General features: G+C 37.0%; 1 protein-coding gene across 12 annotated transcripts in view; it reads left to right on the top strand.

Annotated features, from left to right (window-relative positions):
- Positions 1 to 18,191, top strand: part of mctp1a (multiple C2 domains, transmembrane 1a) — a 213,682-nt gene that overhangs the window by 55,513 nt on the left and 139,978 nt on the right. Inside the window, exons 1-2 of one of the 12 annotated variants that reach the window (XM_077231644.1) lie at positions 4,937 to 5,058; positions 5,129 to 5,241. The exons of 6 other annotated variants lie outside the window; for them this stretch is intronic. In XM_077231644.1, coding sequence (XP_077087759.1) covers positions 5,218 to 5,241 — 24 coding nt within the window. In that variant the 5' untranslated portion in view covers positions 4,937 to 5,058; positions 5,129 to 5,217. Of the gene's footprint in view, positions 1 to 4,936; positions 5,059 to 5,112; positions 5,242 to 18,191 lie in introns of those variants that run through there. 5 more of the 12 variants (XM_077231641.1, XM_077231638.1, XM_077231637.1 and 2 more) reach the window with 5 other exon arrangements.

Below are 18,191 nucleotides of genomic sequence, written 5' to 3'. Positions count from 1 at the left end.
ATTTAGCCTTAAATAAAAATAAGTTTACTTGGTAACATTTTACTATAAGTTCCCATTAGTTAACATTAGTTAATCAATGAACTAACAATGAGCATTAAATAAGAGTATTACAGTTACAGTATTTATTATTCTGTTAATCTTAGTTAATAAAAAAATATAATTAATTAGCTACATTTGCTAAATTCATTAGTACATTAAATACATGTACAACTCCTGATTTTAATAATGTATTACTTGTAGTTAACTCTAATTTATTGTTTTAATTTTTTTCAACTGATTAAATGGTCTAACTATCCTGTTGTGGTTTGCAGAGGTTTGTCAGTGTTTGTCTAATGAAGACTTTCCTTATGACATATACATGTAAATGTTTCATTAGTATATAAAAAATACAATCCGTTCATGAAAGGTAACAACAATAACACACAGGAATCGTTTTACCTGTTTTGATGCACATCAAACAGTGAGCTGGCGGTGAGTGATGTCTTAAGAACAGTGCCAAGGTTTCCTGTTTTTCTTCTTATTACAGGATGTTTCCTTCTGTTCTTCCTGACTTATTGAGCTGCCTCATGGTGGATGTGGAACAGCTCTACAAATCTCTCCTTCAGAAAGGTCTATGAGACTGTACATCTTTTTATTTAACTCTAAAAGCATCTGCTGCTTGTTATAATAGAGGGGAGCAGCACTGACATTTGGAGATTCAGAGAGGACACTTGAGTTCCACATGATGAAAATTTGATTACTTTATGTAAGAGTACTTGAGTGGAGATGGGCTCTCTGAGAATCTCTGTTCTTGTGATGTGGCACTGGGTTCCTGGGGTCAGAGGGGATACTCAATCAAGGGATGGAAGAAGCTCCACTCGTAATTTGAACTATACCAGACTGTGCACCACTAGCTTGCTGTAAAAATCCTTGATGATTGCTACATCACAAGCAAAAGCTATACTTATTAGTCATTTTAGTGATGACTGATGGGCATTCAAAAGACTTAAACAGTGTGTTCTGAAATTCTGAATTATACATAATTTAGAGCTGTGTTTGCACTGATGTCTCATTGATTTATTATAAATAATATTAATTTTTGGTTTACATCCATCAAGTTAAAGTCATATGAGGTACTTCAAAGAATACCATGGTACTACTTACATAATTGCCATATATTCATATGTGTTGGAGTTTGTTGAATGCCATGATTTGTCAGCGGAATACATTTGACCTAAAATAACTTGAGACGTCCAACTATGTCTGTTCACTGACACTAATTACCAAACCACCTCATTTTATCAAAGTGCAATTGCTCTATTTCTCTCTCATCCCATCCTCTGCAGCCAATGAGAGTCATAGGTGTGGGTTTTTCCATGCACCAGGGCTGACCAATTTTCATGATGTGGGAGACCCACACTCTCTCTGTGGAGGCATTTCTACTGTAATCCATTTGCTCAAGAACACCTGGGCAGAGGGTTGGAGAGATTAATTGTGATTAATGGCCTCTTACAGATCCTGCACACATTCACAGCCCATACAAGTTGTAATTATGGTGGCATTAGTTTAGTGAGGCTTTAATGAGTAACTGCAGATAGTGGGATTAGCACTATTGATCAGGTCTTTAAATAGCTGTATGTACATTTCAAGCTAAATTGTTAGCTGAAAAATAAACAGTGCTATTTAATATAGATCATTTTTATATGTTTAGGTATGTGCTGGTGTGGTGGGAACTAGGGGTGGGCGCTATACCGGTATGAACGTGACTACCGGTATTATGTTGTACCATGATATGGATTTTGCGATACCGAAAATACCGTTAGATATTCATAAATTAAAATTTTGCAGTTATATTATTTTGTTCAATTTGGTATTCTTTACAACTTTTAACACTACTAATGACGACGCAAAATCAAGGCTGAACTGAACGTTTAACCTTTTCCTCTATTGTGTCCAACTGGCGTGATGCGCATTAATAATCAAACAGAGAGCATGGTAACAGTCCAGTGTTTTCCACACAGACTAATTCTTGGCGGTGCACCACATAATGCATTTCGTTATTCATTTTTTTGTACGGCATTTAAAACATGCAGTGTATTATTCGTTCTCTGTCACTTTGTCTCTGTCACTCACGCGTCTCTCGCACATACACGCACTCGCACGTACACGCGCACACACACAGCGTCTGTCTATGAGGCGCGGACTGGACAAAAGCGAAGCGAACTCCGCGAGCCACAGCGAGAGACCGAGTGTGTCCGAGCATTAGTAAATTGATACAGTAATATATAATTACTATTTAAGAGGTATGGAAGTCCGATAAATGGACAACAATATAAATAAAAACAACAATTCAATTATCACCACTGCATTAGCAGTATGTACTTCTCTCTTTGGTCAATATACAAAAACTTCTCGGTTAACATAATGTTGTCCTCAATAGGCCTAAGTGTCAAACCTCTCTGAAATCACACTATTTCATATTTATTGATTATAACGTATTCAATAAACCACACTCAAGTGTTACTCATCTTTTGATTTATTAATGAAGGAATTATTTTGACCCCCAAAAAATAAAGAGTGGAAAGACATAAGTGAATTCAGGCCTATCTCATGTTGCACGTTTGCACATTTTGAGAAAAACAATGGCACAATAAAAATTTCCAATTATGTCCAATTAAACCCCTCACCTTTTTCTAGATATAGGATTAAAATACATAATTTGCCTGTAAATTAACTAAGGTGTACTAAAATGTGATTCCAAGTTTTTTTTCTCATATCGCAATATAATATCGATATCGTCCTGACAGTGAAAAATATCGTGATATGAATTTTTGCTCATATCACCCACCCCTTGTGGGAACTCAAAAAATAGCCGTCACATTAATACATTTATAAAAGCCAGTGATATAGGGCCATAAGGCTTATTTATAGTTCATTGTGTAACCTGCTAAAATCGTCCCGGTCCCAATAAATTATAAATGAGATATAACTCCTAATAAGACATAAAAGAAAGTTGTATTGGAAATTATGTACAATTCAATAAACCCTAAATCAGAAATTTTCAGCATTCACCAAAGTAAATCTCCCATTTCATACTGCATAACTGATCAAATGAAACTCAAGGAAAAGGAAAACATGTCTTTTTTTTTTTTAAACAGAAACAAAAAAAAACAAGTATTTTCAAAAGTAGATTGCAGGAGACACCTAACCATATGATACAGTATTTTAATTTATCCTTAAATATTAGGAGCATGTTTGATTTCCAAATATTGGACAGTTTGTTAGTTTCAATGTATGTGTTTTTTATTGTCTTAAAGTTGACATGATATATCTATCTACAAAGATACATTATCTTTGTATTAGCTGTTAGCTTAGTGTCATATACAGTATATGGAGCAATAGAAGCTAAACACCAAGTTTGTATATAATGTTTAAAAAACGTGAAATGATGGCATGTAAACAGTCAACAGTGTTGGACCTAGGACAGAACTTTGAGGAACACCATAAAATCATCATACCATTGTGTTGAGTTTTGTACATTTTTAACTGACTCCTACTATCTAAAGATCTTAGATACTAAAGCATCTATCTTCTTCAAAAGGTACAAACTGCTGCTCCAACATTTGTGCAGATAGAAGCGATAACAGTCTGCCTGCATGGTTCAGCTTGAATTTTCATTGGAAATTCAATTAACCATTTTGGCTCAGTTTTGGTACTTTGAGCCAGTCATTATGCACCTGCATAGAGCACATTTCCTCAAATAGTATTTATGGGATAATTCATTTCAATGGTGTTTTGGTGAAGGAAAGAACAAGAGCAGAGAGCATATTACTGGATAAAAGCATGGAGGATGATTTAGTAAGTGAGTAATGGCGAGTGAATACAGTTGGACTAGAAATTGCTCTAGGACTAGAACTAAAAAAAAGCCTGGGTGAATTGTTCTCCAAAAAATGAAAAATCTGTCATTTACTCACTCTCATATCTATTTAAACCTACATAATATTCTTTCTTCTGCAGGACAAATAAAAACAAAAATATTTCATTTCCATTGAGCGTAAAAAAAGTCATTTCTCCAAATATTTTATGTACCACAGAAGAAAGAACGTCATACAGGTTTTGAAAGACATGACATGAGTAAATGATGACAGAATTTTTAGGTGAACTATCCCTTTAAAGGAAGAAAAGTGCAGGAAATCTTACATGTGTACACCTTCAGATACAAAGATGGTTTTGAGTATAACATGCCTGTTTAAAATTGTTTAATGAATGATGAAAATTGAGAGCTCCAGCAAATATAACAACATGGACTGTTCCAAAAATACTTGAAGACTTAGAATATGGAGCACAAAACAATGGGCTGGCTTGATAGGCATGATCAGTGTGTCATTCTCTGGTTGTCTTTATTGGTAAAAAAAAATTCAAACAGATTTGGAAAGACATGAAAGTGAGTAAATATTGACGGAAATTGTCAAACTTGGGTGAACTATCCCTTCAAAAGAGAAGAAGAGAAAATGTCGGGTGAAAATGTGCTGTTTTAAGAGATGAAGAAACAATGTACTGTGCAAGGAGGTGTTCAATGAAAAATAAAGAGTGATAAGGGCTAAGAGAGGACAGGAGTGGTAAAATGGTGACAGTTGTCCTCAGAGACATTGCAGAGTGGCTTTCTGACCCTTAAATGCTCTACAGCAGCTCATTAAACTTCATCCCTAGAGCCCTGAGAAACGCCACTTTACACTTTGTGTGTGCACTTAAGAATTTATAATACAGTATCCTGAAGTCCGTATTTTTCTATAACAAAACCAGCAGCTCATGAGATAATGTGAGTGTGTGTACCATGCCATTGAGAGATATTTGAGAAGTTCAGCAGAAAAGCTCCCTGTCTCCTCTGACAGCTAGTTGCTACGTGCACTGGATGCATATGTGTGTGTGCGTGTGCGAGGCGGGTTCCCGCTCATATAGGGCAGCAAACCAGAGGCAGACTCAGCAGTGGCAGCAGTGAGAGGGTAGAGTGTGTGGACACTTCATCTCTGTGACTGGATGTTAGCACTCTCTCTTACCTCGGTGGGACAAAGACTGTCTGTATGTATCCTCTCTTAGATCTTTTCTTGTAGCTTTCCTTTCAGCTTTGCCTCTAATGAATGTACTGCAGATGGAGTCCTCTGTGGCACGTGTGTGGCAAGGAGCCTGTGTGAATGGGAACCTTAATCTCCTGTTAAAGTTGGTGTGTTCAGCTGCGTGATGGGATCGAAAAGTCAGGCTCAGGTAAAAGAGCTGCTCTGTCATATTTGTTTTCCATTTGAAACATTTTTGATAGATGTGATTTGGTTGTGAAAATGTTTCAATGTGTTGTTTGCTCTAGGGACTGTGTTTATTTTTGGGACAGTGTTTGGTTTCTAAGAACGTGTTCTGGGAACTTGGAAGGGATGTTATGGATGGCACAAAAGGATTGCTGGAAGGGAAGAGAGAATAGAGGGATGAGGTGTGGAGAAGGAGAGAAAGAAATGGCAGGGAGACCAGGGGGGTTTCCTGCTGTTTGTTTTTTCTCTTTCTTTCGCAAAGACAGCTGTCGAGTTTTTCCCCCCACCATGACAGCTGATTGCTCAAGGACAACAGCAGTATCAGGCTGTGAAAATCCCATAGAGAAGTGTTTCCACGAGCCTACAGGGTGTGATGTAAATGATAGTGTAGGAAACACCCTAATCTGCAGGATGTGTTCCGTGTTTGATGGTGAATGTCTATGTGTTCTGATGAAACTCCTACCTGATGTGGTTTTCATTTCATTTCACTGGGCTGTTTCTGATCGTTTCTCCACAAACCATAAGCAAATAAACACATGAAAGTGTACATGAAAATATGCAAAGATGTGAGATACTGAAAAATTGTTCCACTGCTAAAGTGCAGTAGGAGTCATATTTCATATTGCATGCTGTGGAAAGTTTGAGTTTAAATAATATATTGGTTTTGCAAACAAATTAGGAATATGCACAGAAGGAACAAAGTGTTTTATGCAATAGGGAGAACAGGCATGAATGTATCGTTTATTGGTTTTTGCTCTTTTCTTCAAAAGGTTTGTCATAAAGCTTTGAAATTGGATGTTTATCTATCTATCTATCTACCTATCTATCTATCTATCTATCGGTCTGTCTGTCTGTCTGTCTCTGTCTGTCTGTCTGTCTGTCTGTCTGTCTGTCTGTCTGTCTGTCTATCTATCTATCTATCTATCTATCTATCTATCTATCTATCTATCTATCTATCTATCTATCTATCTATCTATCTATCTATCTATCTATCTATCTATCTATCTATCTATCTATCTATCTATCTATCAAACTAAAAACAAGTGGCAATCCAACTATGGCCCCTTTTTTAGCGATCTAAGCGCATGGTCTAAAGCGCACGGTGCAAGTGCACTTAGGTCATGTCCGAATCCCTTTTTGCTAGTTTAATGATGGGAAAAATGGTCGGCGTGGTCTAAAAGGGTTGTCCCTATTTTCTTAATGAATGGTGTGTTTTGGGCGTAAAGTGCAATCAACCAATCATAGTCTCATCTCCCTTTCCCTTTAAATCCAGTTGTGCTCGCGCCATGGCGGATTCGCTATTTACATGGAGAATTTGCAAGCGGAAAAACTGAACACTTCTCTAGCGAGAAAACGGATCTGCTCATACGCGAGGTTAAACCACACGAGCAGACCATCTACGGGACAAAGTGTATGCGCGTTGTGGACCCACATATTACTAACGCACTCTTTAAATAACAAAAAAAAATTTGACTTTAGACCAGGTTTTAGTTGGTCAATGGCGCAGTCTATTTCAGTTGCCTCAAAACAGCGACTCGCCAACAATGCGCCTGAACACACCTCGTTGTCAGACCATCACGCCCATGGGCGAACAAATGGGTGCAAATGCATTTGCTATTCAAACAATCTGGTGATTGACGTGAAAATGATAACTGCGTTGGGGTGAAACTAGCCCAAAACAATTGCGTTTTGCCTGGCGCCGCATTGCACCGGGTTTATGATAGTGTCCACTGAAACAGATTTGTTCATTGTGAAAAAATACATAAAATTGTCTTTAAATTCAACTATTGGCATTTATTTTTATTATCTGTCTAATTTGACTAGCTTCTATCAAGTGCCAGAAGGCTGCCGCAAAATACATTAGAGATTTAGACTCATGGCATTTGTCATTGCAAAGGAAAAGGAATGCATTTTCTCCTCCCTTTTAAAAGTTTATTAGTGTATTTATTTTGCGATCCTAACTATGCATAATTTGTTGCGTTGTATTATTTGTGTTTAAAATTGTTTTCGCCTTGCTGTCTGCAACTAGTTCACTAGTTGAGAACCACAGGCCTATTTACAGTTTTTCTCTGTCGCTTTGGTGCATTTCTCAAATTTGCAAAGAAGTATGTGCATTCTCAAAACAATTCATACAAACAGCACCACACATTGGATTACCCGCAAAAGCCTGTAACTTATTCAAAATCTTTAGTTCATCTCTCAATAGTAAGTATTTATGTTAATGAAAATATCAGTGCCATCAGAATGAAAAGTCCTTGTGTCATTGTTTACAAACAAGATAGTCAAAATGCTTAGTCATGTTGTCAATAAAACACTGCACTTTTAGTATTACCTGATGTAAACTATGGTAACAGTTTGGATGACAGTTACTGTTTTGAATTGTACAAAGCTGCGCTTCTTCTGAATGCCATATATCCATTTCAAATGTACAAATTTACACACTACTGTACGTGAGTTATTGATTGAAAGAGACTGGATATGATTAAAGTAACAGTTACACTTTTACTAGTGGTCTGACAAAAAAAACAAAAAAACATTACAATATTATTGTGATATAGAGAAGAAAAAGATATATGGGGCACAAAGGGGAAAATACAACATTAGACAGCAAACACAGGAAAGACCCCTTAGGCAGAACTTTATTTTTGCATGCAGTACTGTATATATGCTTACCAATTGAAGGTTCATGAGATGCAACTGTGAGCTATATCAGAGAACTGGTTTCTCATGGTTTGATCTACATTCTCTTCATTAGTGAAATTCAAGATTCACCTGCACAATCCATCAATTCATGGCACATTTACAAAAAGTCTAATAGAAATGTGTAGAAAATATGCTTGACAATTTATGACAACTAGATCAACCATTTGTATTTAATGACTTATACGATGAACTAATGACTAGATATTTTGAGGGGTAAGACTTGCACAGAGAACTATTTACAGTTTTTTTCGATCACTAAACGACAATGAGCACAACTGGAGCTACATGTGCAAAACTCTAACTACAGTCTGCACAGCAGCAGTTCATGTGGACCAAACTCTAGTTCGTTTTTCATTGCTTGAACACAGTTTTCAAAACTCTACACACTTATCCCATGACTTTAACCACAACCTGCACAGCACTGTGGATTTACAGCACTTTGTTCAAATGCTAACACACTGCTGTCAAAACTGTGAACCCCACATTCAAAACAGAATAGATTTCAGCCTTCTGCCTTTCAAACACTGTTGATTGCAATTTCAGCTGAAAGGCTAAGCAGGTCTTGTTTGTTATTTGTTCGAATTACAGTATGTACTTTTAGTTTCTACATTTTTTTTCTCGTTACTGTAATTCCATAAATTACTACAGATTGAAGATTGAAGCAAACTGCTAATTTTCATTTACCTTAAAGAATTCTAAAAATTTAAATAAATCATGCGAAAGAATGTCACTCTTTTCATTGAAGAAAATATTACTTTGTATGAAGTCACTGAAATTGTTCAAACTGTAAAGATGAAAAGTTTGTATTTTCTGTATTGGTGTTTGATGCTACTGTTTTTACTCTCAGTGTGTTCTGAGTGACAGTGTGTGTTATCTCAGTGAGGGTTGTGCATAGTGTTTGGGTGCACTGAGCCTATTTTGAGCCATGTGTTAAGAGTTGTGTTGCTTGGAATGAGTTTTGCAGGTGATGTGAACTGTTTAGCTCAGGTGACTGTTGGAAGTGCAGACTGTAGTTAGAGTTTTGCACATGTAGCTCCAGTTGTGCTCACTGTCGTTTAGCAATCGAAAAAAACTGTAATACATTTTGAGCAACATAACATTAGCAACTGATAATGTAGGAAACCGCAGACAATTGTACATAATCAATTGCATGAATGTACCAAAGCAATGGCAACTTGTTCAAAAGAATGATAAACTGCTTTTATGATGTGCACAAGTGACTAGATGATGTGGAGGTTGAACAAGTATGAGAATTTCATCTGAGAAATGCACAAAAGCGACTGAGAAAAACTGTAATGTAGAAATGCTGACATTTGCAGAACAATCTTAATCACCAGACAGAGAGTTTCTCTGGTGAATTGAAAATCCAGTTGGTCATTTCTACAGTATTTATGAAGCATTATTGATTATGCTGTATGAAGAGCGATACAAATGGCAGAGATGGCAAAAGCATTCCTGCTGCTCAGAATTGTGGAAGACAGAAAAGAATGCTAATGTGAGTGCGATACTCTGATTATAAATGAATGAATTGGCTAAATTCATCTCTGTCTCCTAGACAAGGAGTCTGATAACTAGATTTGGCATTGACATAATTAATTCATGTGTTTGATATACAGCTACTCAGCAGGTGGATTGGCCCTATCTAACCTCCCTCACAGTTTCTCTCTCTTTCCGTCTGTATTTTCCTCAGATCTTCTTCTTACACAGAAAAGCTTTTTAGTTTGTACCTGCTCTGATCAACATATTATTCTGAAGACTCATTATTCTGCGATTAGTCCACTAATTTGATTGGTTGAGCGGCATTCCAAGAGTTCCAACAGCACTGGAACATTTCACTGTTTGTATCACTCTTGTCTATGTTCCAGTTCAACGTTTTGCAGCTTTGTAACTGAACTTTTTTTGCTGTCGCAGCAAAAATAAACAAGATATCTTACAAAATTGTTTCTGAAAGGTCAGTTACTTGATAATAACTTCTTGTTTTTGGAACTGCGGTATAAAAACAATATCACACTTGAGTGATAAAAACATTTATTGAGATCAAACCCTGAAGTCTTTGCAATGGGTTCTTGCGTTTATTTTGTGTGGCAAGATGGAAGCGCAGTGTGAAAAGACAGGTGAGCAGTGAAAAAGTTGTAATGATTTTTCTCATGTAGAGCAGCATGCAGCAGCCAATCAGACGCGAGTCTGCTGTGATTACTGTGAGTCTGTTGATTGCTGTGGGGTTGGAAAGTTTTACCATTGGCCAATAGACTTCAGCTGACTATAAAGTATCCCATAGGAAAGAAAATAATCACTAATGAGATCTCTTTAAACGGATACTCAATCCAAGAATGAAAAGACTGTCATTTACTTATCCTCGCGCTTTCCCAGATGTAGGCTATACGTATATGCCTTTTTTTCTTCAGATGAACACAAACAAAGAATTTTAGAAAAGTAATCCTTCTGATTCCTTGTAATGCAAGTGAGACCTCCAAAGTTGAGACTTCAAAAACCACACAAAGTCAAACACAATGGTAATCCAAATGACCCCAGTTCAATCACAAACGTTCAAATGATCTATCCAATCTGCATGAGAAGAGGCCTATATATGTATGACTCACCTACGTTCCTCCACAGTTTTCTGCATCCCTCCGCAACCCTTACTCCTCACTTTCGGCTGGTTCATATCCCAACCAGGGATATGGGAGAAGTAATCTGGGTTTGGGCCAAAATTCAGAGCTCTGAGCCCTCCTCTCGGACAGCACGCCAAAGACGCATTCTTTTACTTTTACTCTTATCTGATTATTTGTATGTGTGAACTTGTGAATCAATGTTGATGACCACAATGTTATTCTCTTCACATTTTTAAATTGTTTTTCATCATTTCATTTATCTATACTTATTGTATGTCTGCAACGATTCTTAAATTAAAACATACTTGAAATACCCTTTAAACCTCCTCAGCAATAAAAGCAACCTCTGAGTAACACAGTTTTCCTCTGGAATGTCCTGCACAGGTGAGATAAAGCAGATGAGAAATAAAAGCTTACATATTTCCAGATTCATGCTGCTTTTGTTGTCATTGGTGCATAAAAAAAGCATAACAGGCTTATGGGTGACACTTTGTTTCAGGAGTCTCAGAGCAGTTTGCAATTTTTTTAACCCTGTATGTGAACATTGCATTGGAACTCAAATTTCGTCCGTTGCGATTATTGAATGATTATTGAATGATTGATCTAATCAAAAAAAAAAAAAAAATCAGATAACCATGATAATTGTGCAGTTTGAATTTGAATCACCTTTTTTTAATCAAATAAGTGAAATTTAAGCCTGCAAATTAGTGTCATTAAATCCATGCTGTCGTGTTTTATTTTCCTGTGTGGATGGAGAAGCAGGGTGGGATCTGGTGTGAAGTCAGATTTTGACACCAGATATCAGTCCATTATTTAAGCACTTCAAATGGTCAATCTCAGTGACAGGCATGACTGGCTTTAAAGGTAGGTAGGCAATTTTGGAGAGGCTAGCAATAGCTAACTAGTGTTGAAAGCACAAGATCCCACCCTACCTTCAGAGCACTCTAAATTAGAGACAGTATTAAATTACCTCATGTCTCCAACCACATAACATTACAATAATAATGAATGTAAACAACTTATAGAGCTCCGAACTGTAGCACCTGACTGCTGCAGATTAATTTCGCTGTTGATAGTGTTGACATAGAAACACATAAATATGAGTCTGAGGCCATCAACAGCCCTGGGTAGAACGCATCTAGTAATTACGGTAATGACATGGCGTGAACACAGCATAAGCTTGTTGTTTTGGTTTAGGAGGAACTTAAAAGGTGGCTGCTTGTTTGTTTGTGGCGCTCTGTGACTGTCTGTCTACAACTCTGCATAGTTCTTGCATTAGAACTGATCAGCTTGATCAGTTGAATAGGTGCAACCCAATGTATGTACAGTATGTGTAAATGTGTGTGCTGTGTTTACATGAAGGTGTCAAAGGTAGACTTGAGTCTTTTTTGAGCTATGTCAGCACCTCATGACACCTTTTTTGACAAATACATATCTAATCATTCGCACACTGGAAGCCCTGTCTCTCTCTTTCTGTCTATCTGTCCTCATCTATCATGCCTCTCTCTCTCTGTTTCACCTGTCTTGGTTATACAGTTTCACTTGTCACTCTGAAAGCCTTTGTCCCTTGTTGCCTGCATACATCTGTCCTTCTATCTCTCATATATATTCCTGTCTCACCTGTCAAAATGTAATTTAGCCAGGTTACTATTTCTGTTCACTATTTTGACTGTAACCTTTACCTTTTCTGTGATTATTTCATCTGACACCCATGGATTTAAACAATTCTCTCACTTTTGCATATGATATTTCAGCACAAAATCCTAAGCCGTGAGTATTTAGTACACATATTTTCTTGATCTTCCACACATCCCCCTCTCTCATTTCCTATCTTACACCTTTCTCTATATCGCTCTCTCAGTGTATTCATGTGCACAATGTGTGTCAGACCCAGACGTGTTTCTCCCGTGGAGCTGTGTTGGCCTGTGGGATGGATTATAGCCTGTCACGGTGCTTCACTGCTGCTCTGCTTTATTCCGGGTCACTGCGACCTTCCATACCTGTAGTTTCCTTCTCAGACTCAGCATCCTGATCTGATTGCTTTTAATGTTTGGATGTTGTGGTACATGAATCTGGCTTCCTTACAGTGTGCACTGACTAAAACTACTTTTAAACACTCAGTCTAGAGAGCTGCATTTTATTTCTTTTGGAAATGAATGCGTTAACCTGCCAGACAAACCTGAATAGTCGCATCTATAATTTTTTTATTAGCATTTTAGCAGCCGTGTTTATCCAAAGTGATTTGAAATTAAAAATATAAGTGTAATATAAGTATTTCGCTAGTGTGCCATGGCTCACAATGTTTTGGTGTCTCACAGAGCTTTTAAGACACTGTATCACATTCAATAGTAGAGGCAGGTTGACTGTAGCAGTTCAGCTGAGTTTTAGTTTTTAATGAACCCATTGTGCAGCATTAAAGTTGGCATGAAACGCAAGTTGTGATGTTCATCTGACTGAAACTGCTTCTTGAATGACAGGAAATGTGAGTGACAAGATGCTGGAACCCCTTGCACCAATGCACATGTAATCAGAGAAGAGATGGAGGAGGAGAGAAGTCAATGTTTTTGGTTAAAGATTACAAAGGCACACGAAGAAAAAACAATGTGTCTGGATAAATTACTTATTAAAAAAAACACTGCAATAATCCGTAAAAAAATAAGATGCCGACATTCATGGCAACATGACACTTGGTAATGCAAACATCACTGGTGTCATTTTATTTATTTATTTATTTTATTTCATATTAATATAATATGCTATCCCGATGTAATGTTGTTCTTAAATATATATTTCTTATTATACTGTATATATTTATATATATATATATATATATATATATATATATATATATATAAAAAACGTGATTTTAGGTGATAGGTAAGTGATTTATGACTTATCTGCAACCATGTGTGTTTTATGTTGCAGTGCAGTCTTACCCCTTCCCCTTAGTTTTGCACGTTCACGTGAGAGTAAGGGCTATCCCAATTCTCGTTTGATCGAGGGGTAGGGCTAAGGGGAAGTGATAGATACCCCTTAAAACCAAGCATTTTTGCGAGCTTACTTGAAACCAAGGGGTACCCCTCGATCAAAACGAGAATTGTGATAGCTCTTACTCTCACGTGAACATGTAAAACTAAGGGGAATGGGTAAGACTAAGAAGAAGAGAATTGGGATTAATTCTAAGAGTCAGATCCTGCCTGAGCAAAGATATTTCTTACCCGCTATCCCAGTTTTCCCAGCAGTCATGAATTAGCTGGCAAATTAGAAGAAGGCTTGGGTGGAATACAGTATTTAGATACCTAATACAATGTTTGTTTAAACATCAAATTGATTTCAAAAGGTTATTTAATTTTTTTCCATATACGTCAGTTTTTAGACATAATGGGTATTATGCTGTTTCATACACAGATACTACAAATGCTTTCTCTACAGCAACAGCGACAACATGTCATTAAAGAACATAGAGGATGAATTTCTGGTTGTTGTACTGATTTACGCTAAATAATGTGGTCTAGACATATGCAGCAGCTTAACTCCTGATTCTCACTGCCTCACTCTCCTCTCTCAGTTTCATCCGCTTTCTCTCCTCGCTACTCATTGGAAATGGTTTCAGTGTCTGACTATATGATCATTAGCTCAAATAAAGATCTACACCCTCTTTAACTCCATTATGTCCTTCATACTGCATGACAACCAAAGCATGGCATGATAAGCTCTTCCCTTTGCTCTGGATCTACATATGCCCAGATCAAACACATACCAACTCCAGTCTGTCCATCTCGAGGCTGGATTCGTCAGACCAGTCCTCTCGCCCTGGCACCACTTGCTGGCCCTCCTCACCACAGCTGGTTCTGGTAGGGTGAAAGTGGGTTAGGCGTGTGCTCTGAGCCTCTGGGTCAGGGGTGGATACAACAGGATTGGAGGGGTTTAATGGAGGTTTATAATAGTCACAGTAGCCAGAGGCAGGAGTCTATTAAAGGTGGCTGCTCCCTCAGGTCCCGCTCGTTCATCTACAGAACTACAATATTAGGGCAGAAATGAATAGAAGTGGAAATATGGAACATGATCAACTCAGAATGTTGGGTTATACATCTATTTCAGGAAATTGTTTCACTCTCTTAATAAGTCATATATTACAAGTACAGCTTTGAAATTGGAAATCAAAGCAGCTTTATTGTACTCTCATTAATTCACTGTCCTAGATATTTCAATACAAGATAGTTATTGTTGACAAGAAAACTCCACTTGAGATTGCCATAGTGAAGAAAATGGCTCCAGAAATTGTGTAAGATTACATAAGAGTTCTACATACGAGTCAATATTTGATGGGTTGTAGGTGGACACAGTGTTTCAGATCTTCAGAAAATCTGTGCAGAGAGATTCAGTCACTATGGAAAGTAGGGTTAACTCAGGGTTAACAATTGAAAGGGTCATATATGAAGTAATAAGATAGAAGTAGATTTGATAGTTCTATTACTGAACACCAGAAGACAATTTGATGTGATTCCACTTGGTATATAGCTAATAATGTGCTGCTGTAAGAAAGATGTGGGAGAAGTTCTCAAACTTTGCCAAGAGAGGCTGTCATTTAACTAAGAACCACAGCTTTTTGTCAAGAGTTCTGTTAAATGCTGGTTTAGTATTTTTCAGCTCTCCTTATCCATATTAGTACCTTGGAAGGATTGGAGTCCTTCAATAGTATTGAGAACTATAGAAGTGCCAGAGGTTAAATGGTGGCTAAATACTTTTCTCAAAGCAACCACGGCCAAGAGTTTGTTGACTAATGTGGATGTTTAAATGAATTAACCATGTAGGATTAGTGGAATATTGGCTGCTGTTATTTTTCACAGTGTTGTCCTGGTGTCATTAAGTTTTATACAGTCTCCAGTAAGTGCTTGTTACGTATTTTATTGTTTAAATGGATTGCTATGCTCGAGATGGTTGAGGCTGAAGCCCAAATTGCTTATTGATTAAATTGAGTGAATAGCAGTTTGGGAAGTTGCATATTCTCCAGAGACGAAGTTAACTGGCATTGCGTTGTCTCTGCTCACTTTGATTATAAACTTAATCATCCGGTCATTTAGATGAACTATGTGCCGTTAAAAAATAGCCCACAATTAACTGGTTTTAATGTAATTTAGAAAATCCAATTAGTCGTGGGCTTTCATTTGAGGCGATGTTGATTTTTACCCCATTTACTTTATTTCTTAATTGTTTGTACTACAGATTAGTTGCCTGTATTGATTTTAAACTTTGATGGCATCAGACAGCTCCTTAACGTTCATACTGAATGACATATGACAATGGCAATGAAATATGAAGCAGAGCAGCCATTTAAAATTTTGGATTGTTGCGTCAGTTGTCCAGCTGAACTAAATGTTTTTTATTTCCATAAAAAAGCAAAACGACAAGGGTGGTGCTGCAATGGACAAGTAATGTAATCAGTGAATGGCCGAGCACAGTGTAACACTGTTAACACAATCTCTAAAGCGCAAGCTCACTGAATTTTGCACTATCATAAAAACTGCAGTTTTTACGTTGTGTTTACACTTTGTTGTTTATAATGAAAGGATTCGCAGGCATGTGGCTTGCATTGAACAAAACAAGCAGTGTTGAGCAGTGTATTCTAACTAACTTGCAGACTAGCTCCTCTGATAGGCCATTGCGTTCACAGATACGATTGTGATTGGCTACAGTGTTCAAAACTTGTAAAAACATGCTGTAAACAGAAACCCTTGACGCTCAGAAAGAACTCAAACTGGTACTGCATAGCTTACTCTGTACTACAGAATTGCTGGCATGTCAACTTTTTTTTATCGACTAGTACCGGTAGTACTAATATGTTTGACAACCCTAGTTTGTTATATTTATTTGCTTAGTGTCTTTGTGGGTCTTGGTTCTTTTGTTTATAGGCTGTAAGAACCTTTGTAATAACTTAAATAATTTGGCGAAGTGATATGGAACTGTAGTCAAGACTTGTCTGGAACTACTTTAGCTATGTGACATTTGGTTACTATTTAGCTCTGTTCCAAGACTTTTGTTTGCAAAATCAAGCATGCGTTCAGCTTGTTATCCTAATCACTGATGGTAGATAATGGTATGTTTTCTACAATGCTAAACAAGGCCACGGTCCTGACCGTCCTTTGAAGCACCAAAACATTCTAATTGCAACCAGACCTCAAACAACTGATCACAATGCTGTTGAGGATGTATTCTGCAGGCCATGTTCGCATAGTTTGGCATGTTACCATACTTCAGGCAGCTGTATAGTCAGATACAAAAAGGCGATGCATGCTGTGTCCAAAATTATACCTGCAACCTCCCAAACCATTATTCTGCCATTAAAATGGGAATATGTTTAGTCACATCTTCCACTCATTTATTATTTCCTGCATCATTTCACGCTTTTCATTTGTATCATGTTATTCTCTATAGGAATTACTATACTCTAGTTATAGCATAGTATAGTATAGTATAATATAGTATAGTATAGTATAGTATAGTATAGTAATTCTCTATTGCTACCAGGTAACAATCTGCATTTCTGTACCTACCAATTTTTACACACTCTCCTTCTTGCTCATTCACTGTACATTTAAATATTTATTGATGTGCCAGTTCTATTATACAGTATACAGTCTTTGCACTACTCAGGCTTACTTTATTAATTAAATTAATTAAATTAATTAAACTATTTATTAAAAGGTGAAGTGTCACAATATAGCGAACTCAAACATAAACATGATGAAGGAACAGGAGTATTCAATATAAGTCTCAGGCAACAGGAACACAGAAAACATCTACATAGCATTAAAGAGGCAGGACAAACTGAACAGAAACTGAGAGGACTTAAGTACTGGTTTCACCAAGAATTTAGCAAACATTATGACAATCTTTGGTTTTATATTGCTTTGATCTTGCCATGAAAATAGCAATTGTTGTTGTATATCTAAATTTAATAAATATGGTCACTTTACAAGTTTTGAAAGTGACAAGGACTTAATTCATATAGACATAATTTCCTTTCATGCGCCTGTTCCTAGTTTTTGTGACTTTATCTTAATCACACGCCAGAAAGAAAACCCAGATGATCACATGTTATATAGAGCCACAGGATAATTAGCACAAGTCTAGGTTACTGTGTGAATGGAGCTAAATTTGAGAGATAATTTTTTCACAGTTAATTAGGAGTCACAGAATGTCTTTTTTCCTGTCCAGGGTCATTAGTGAAGGTCTAACTCTCACCTCAACCTCATTAACAGATCTGTCTCATCCGTTAACTTACCACATTAGCATCTGGCTCCAAAGGGTCAAGTGTGTTTCGGTTTTAACCAGTAACATGAACTTCTTTAATACAGCCATTAAATTCAAGGTTTGAAATCTGAAAGAAAAATTATTTGTGATTTGTGCAATGTTGGTACTCTGTAGTATATGTAAATGAGCAGTATTTGGTACCTGGACCAAGAAATTCTTGTTTATTTGTCAGCTAAAGTTTTGCGTCATCTGACGGACTTTTGACAACTCCAGGGCTTTCAAGAAAATGTGATAAGTTTAGACCTGGGGCTACGGACAAAACATTCCCAAAAGTCAAGGTGGTTGT

Source organism: Siphateles boraxobius, unplaced genomic scaffold (genome assembly GCF_051911475.1).
Source record: "Siphateles boraxobius isolate OS27281-9 unplaced genomic scaffold, OSU_SipBor_1 16, whole genome shotgun sequence".
NCBI classification, from domain to species: domain Eukaryota; kingdom Metazoa; phylum Chordata; class Actinopteri; order Cypriniformes; family Leuciscidae; genus Siphateles; species Siphateles boraxobius.
The sequence above is the reverse complement of the archived record's forward strand: the minus strand, read 5'-3'. Positions and strand labels throughout refer to the sequence as shown.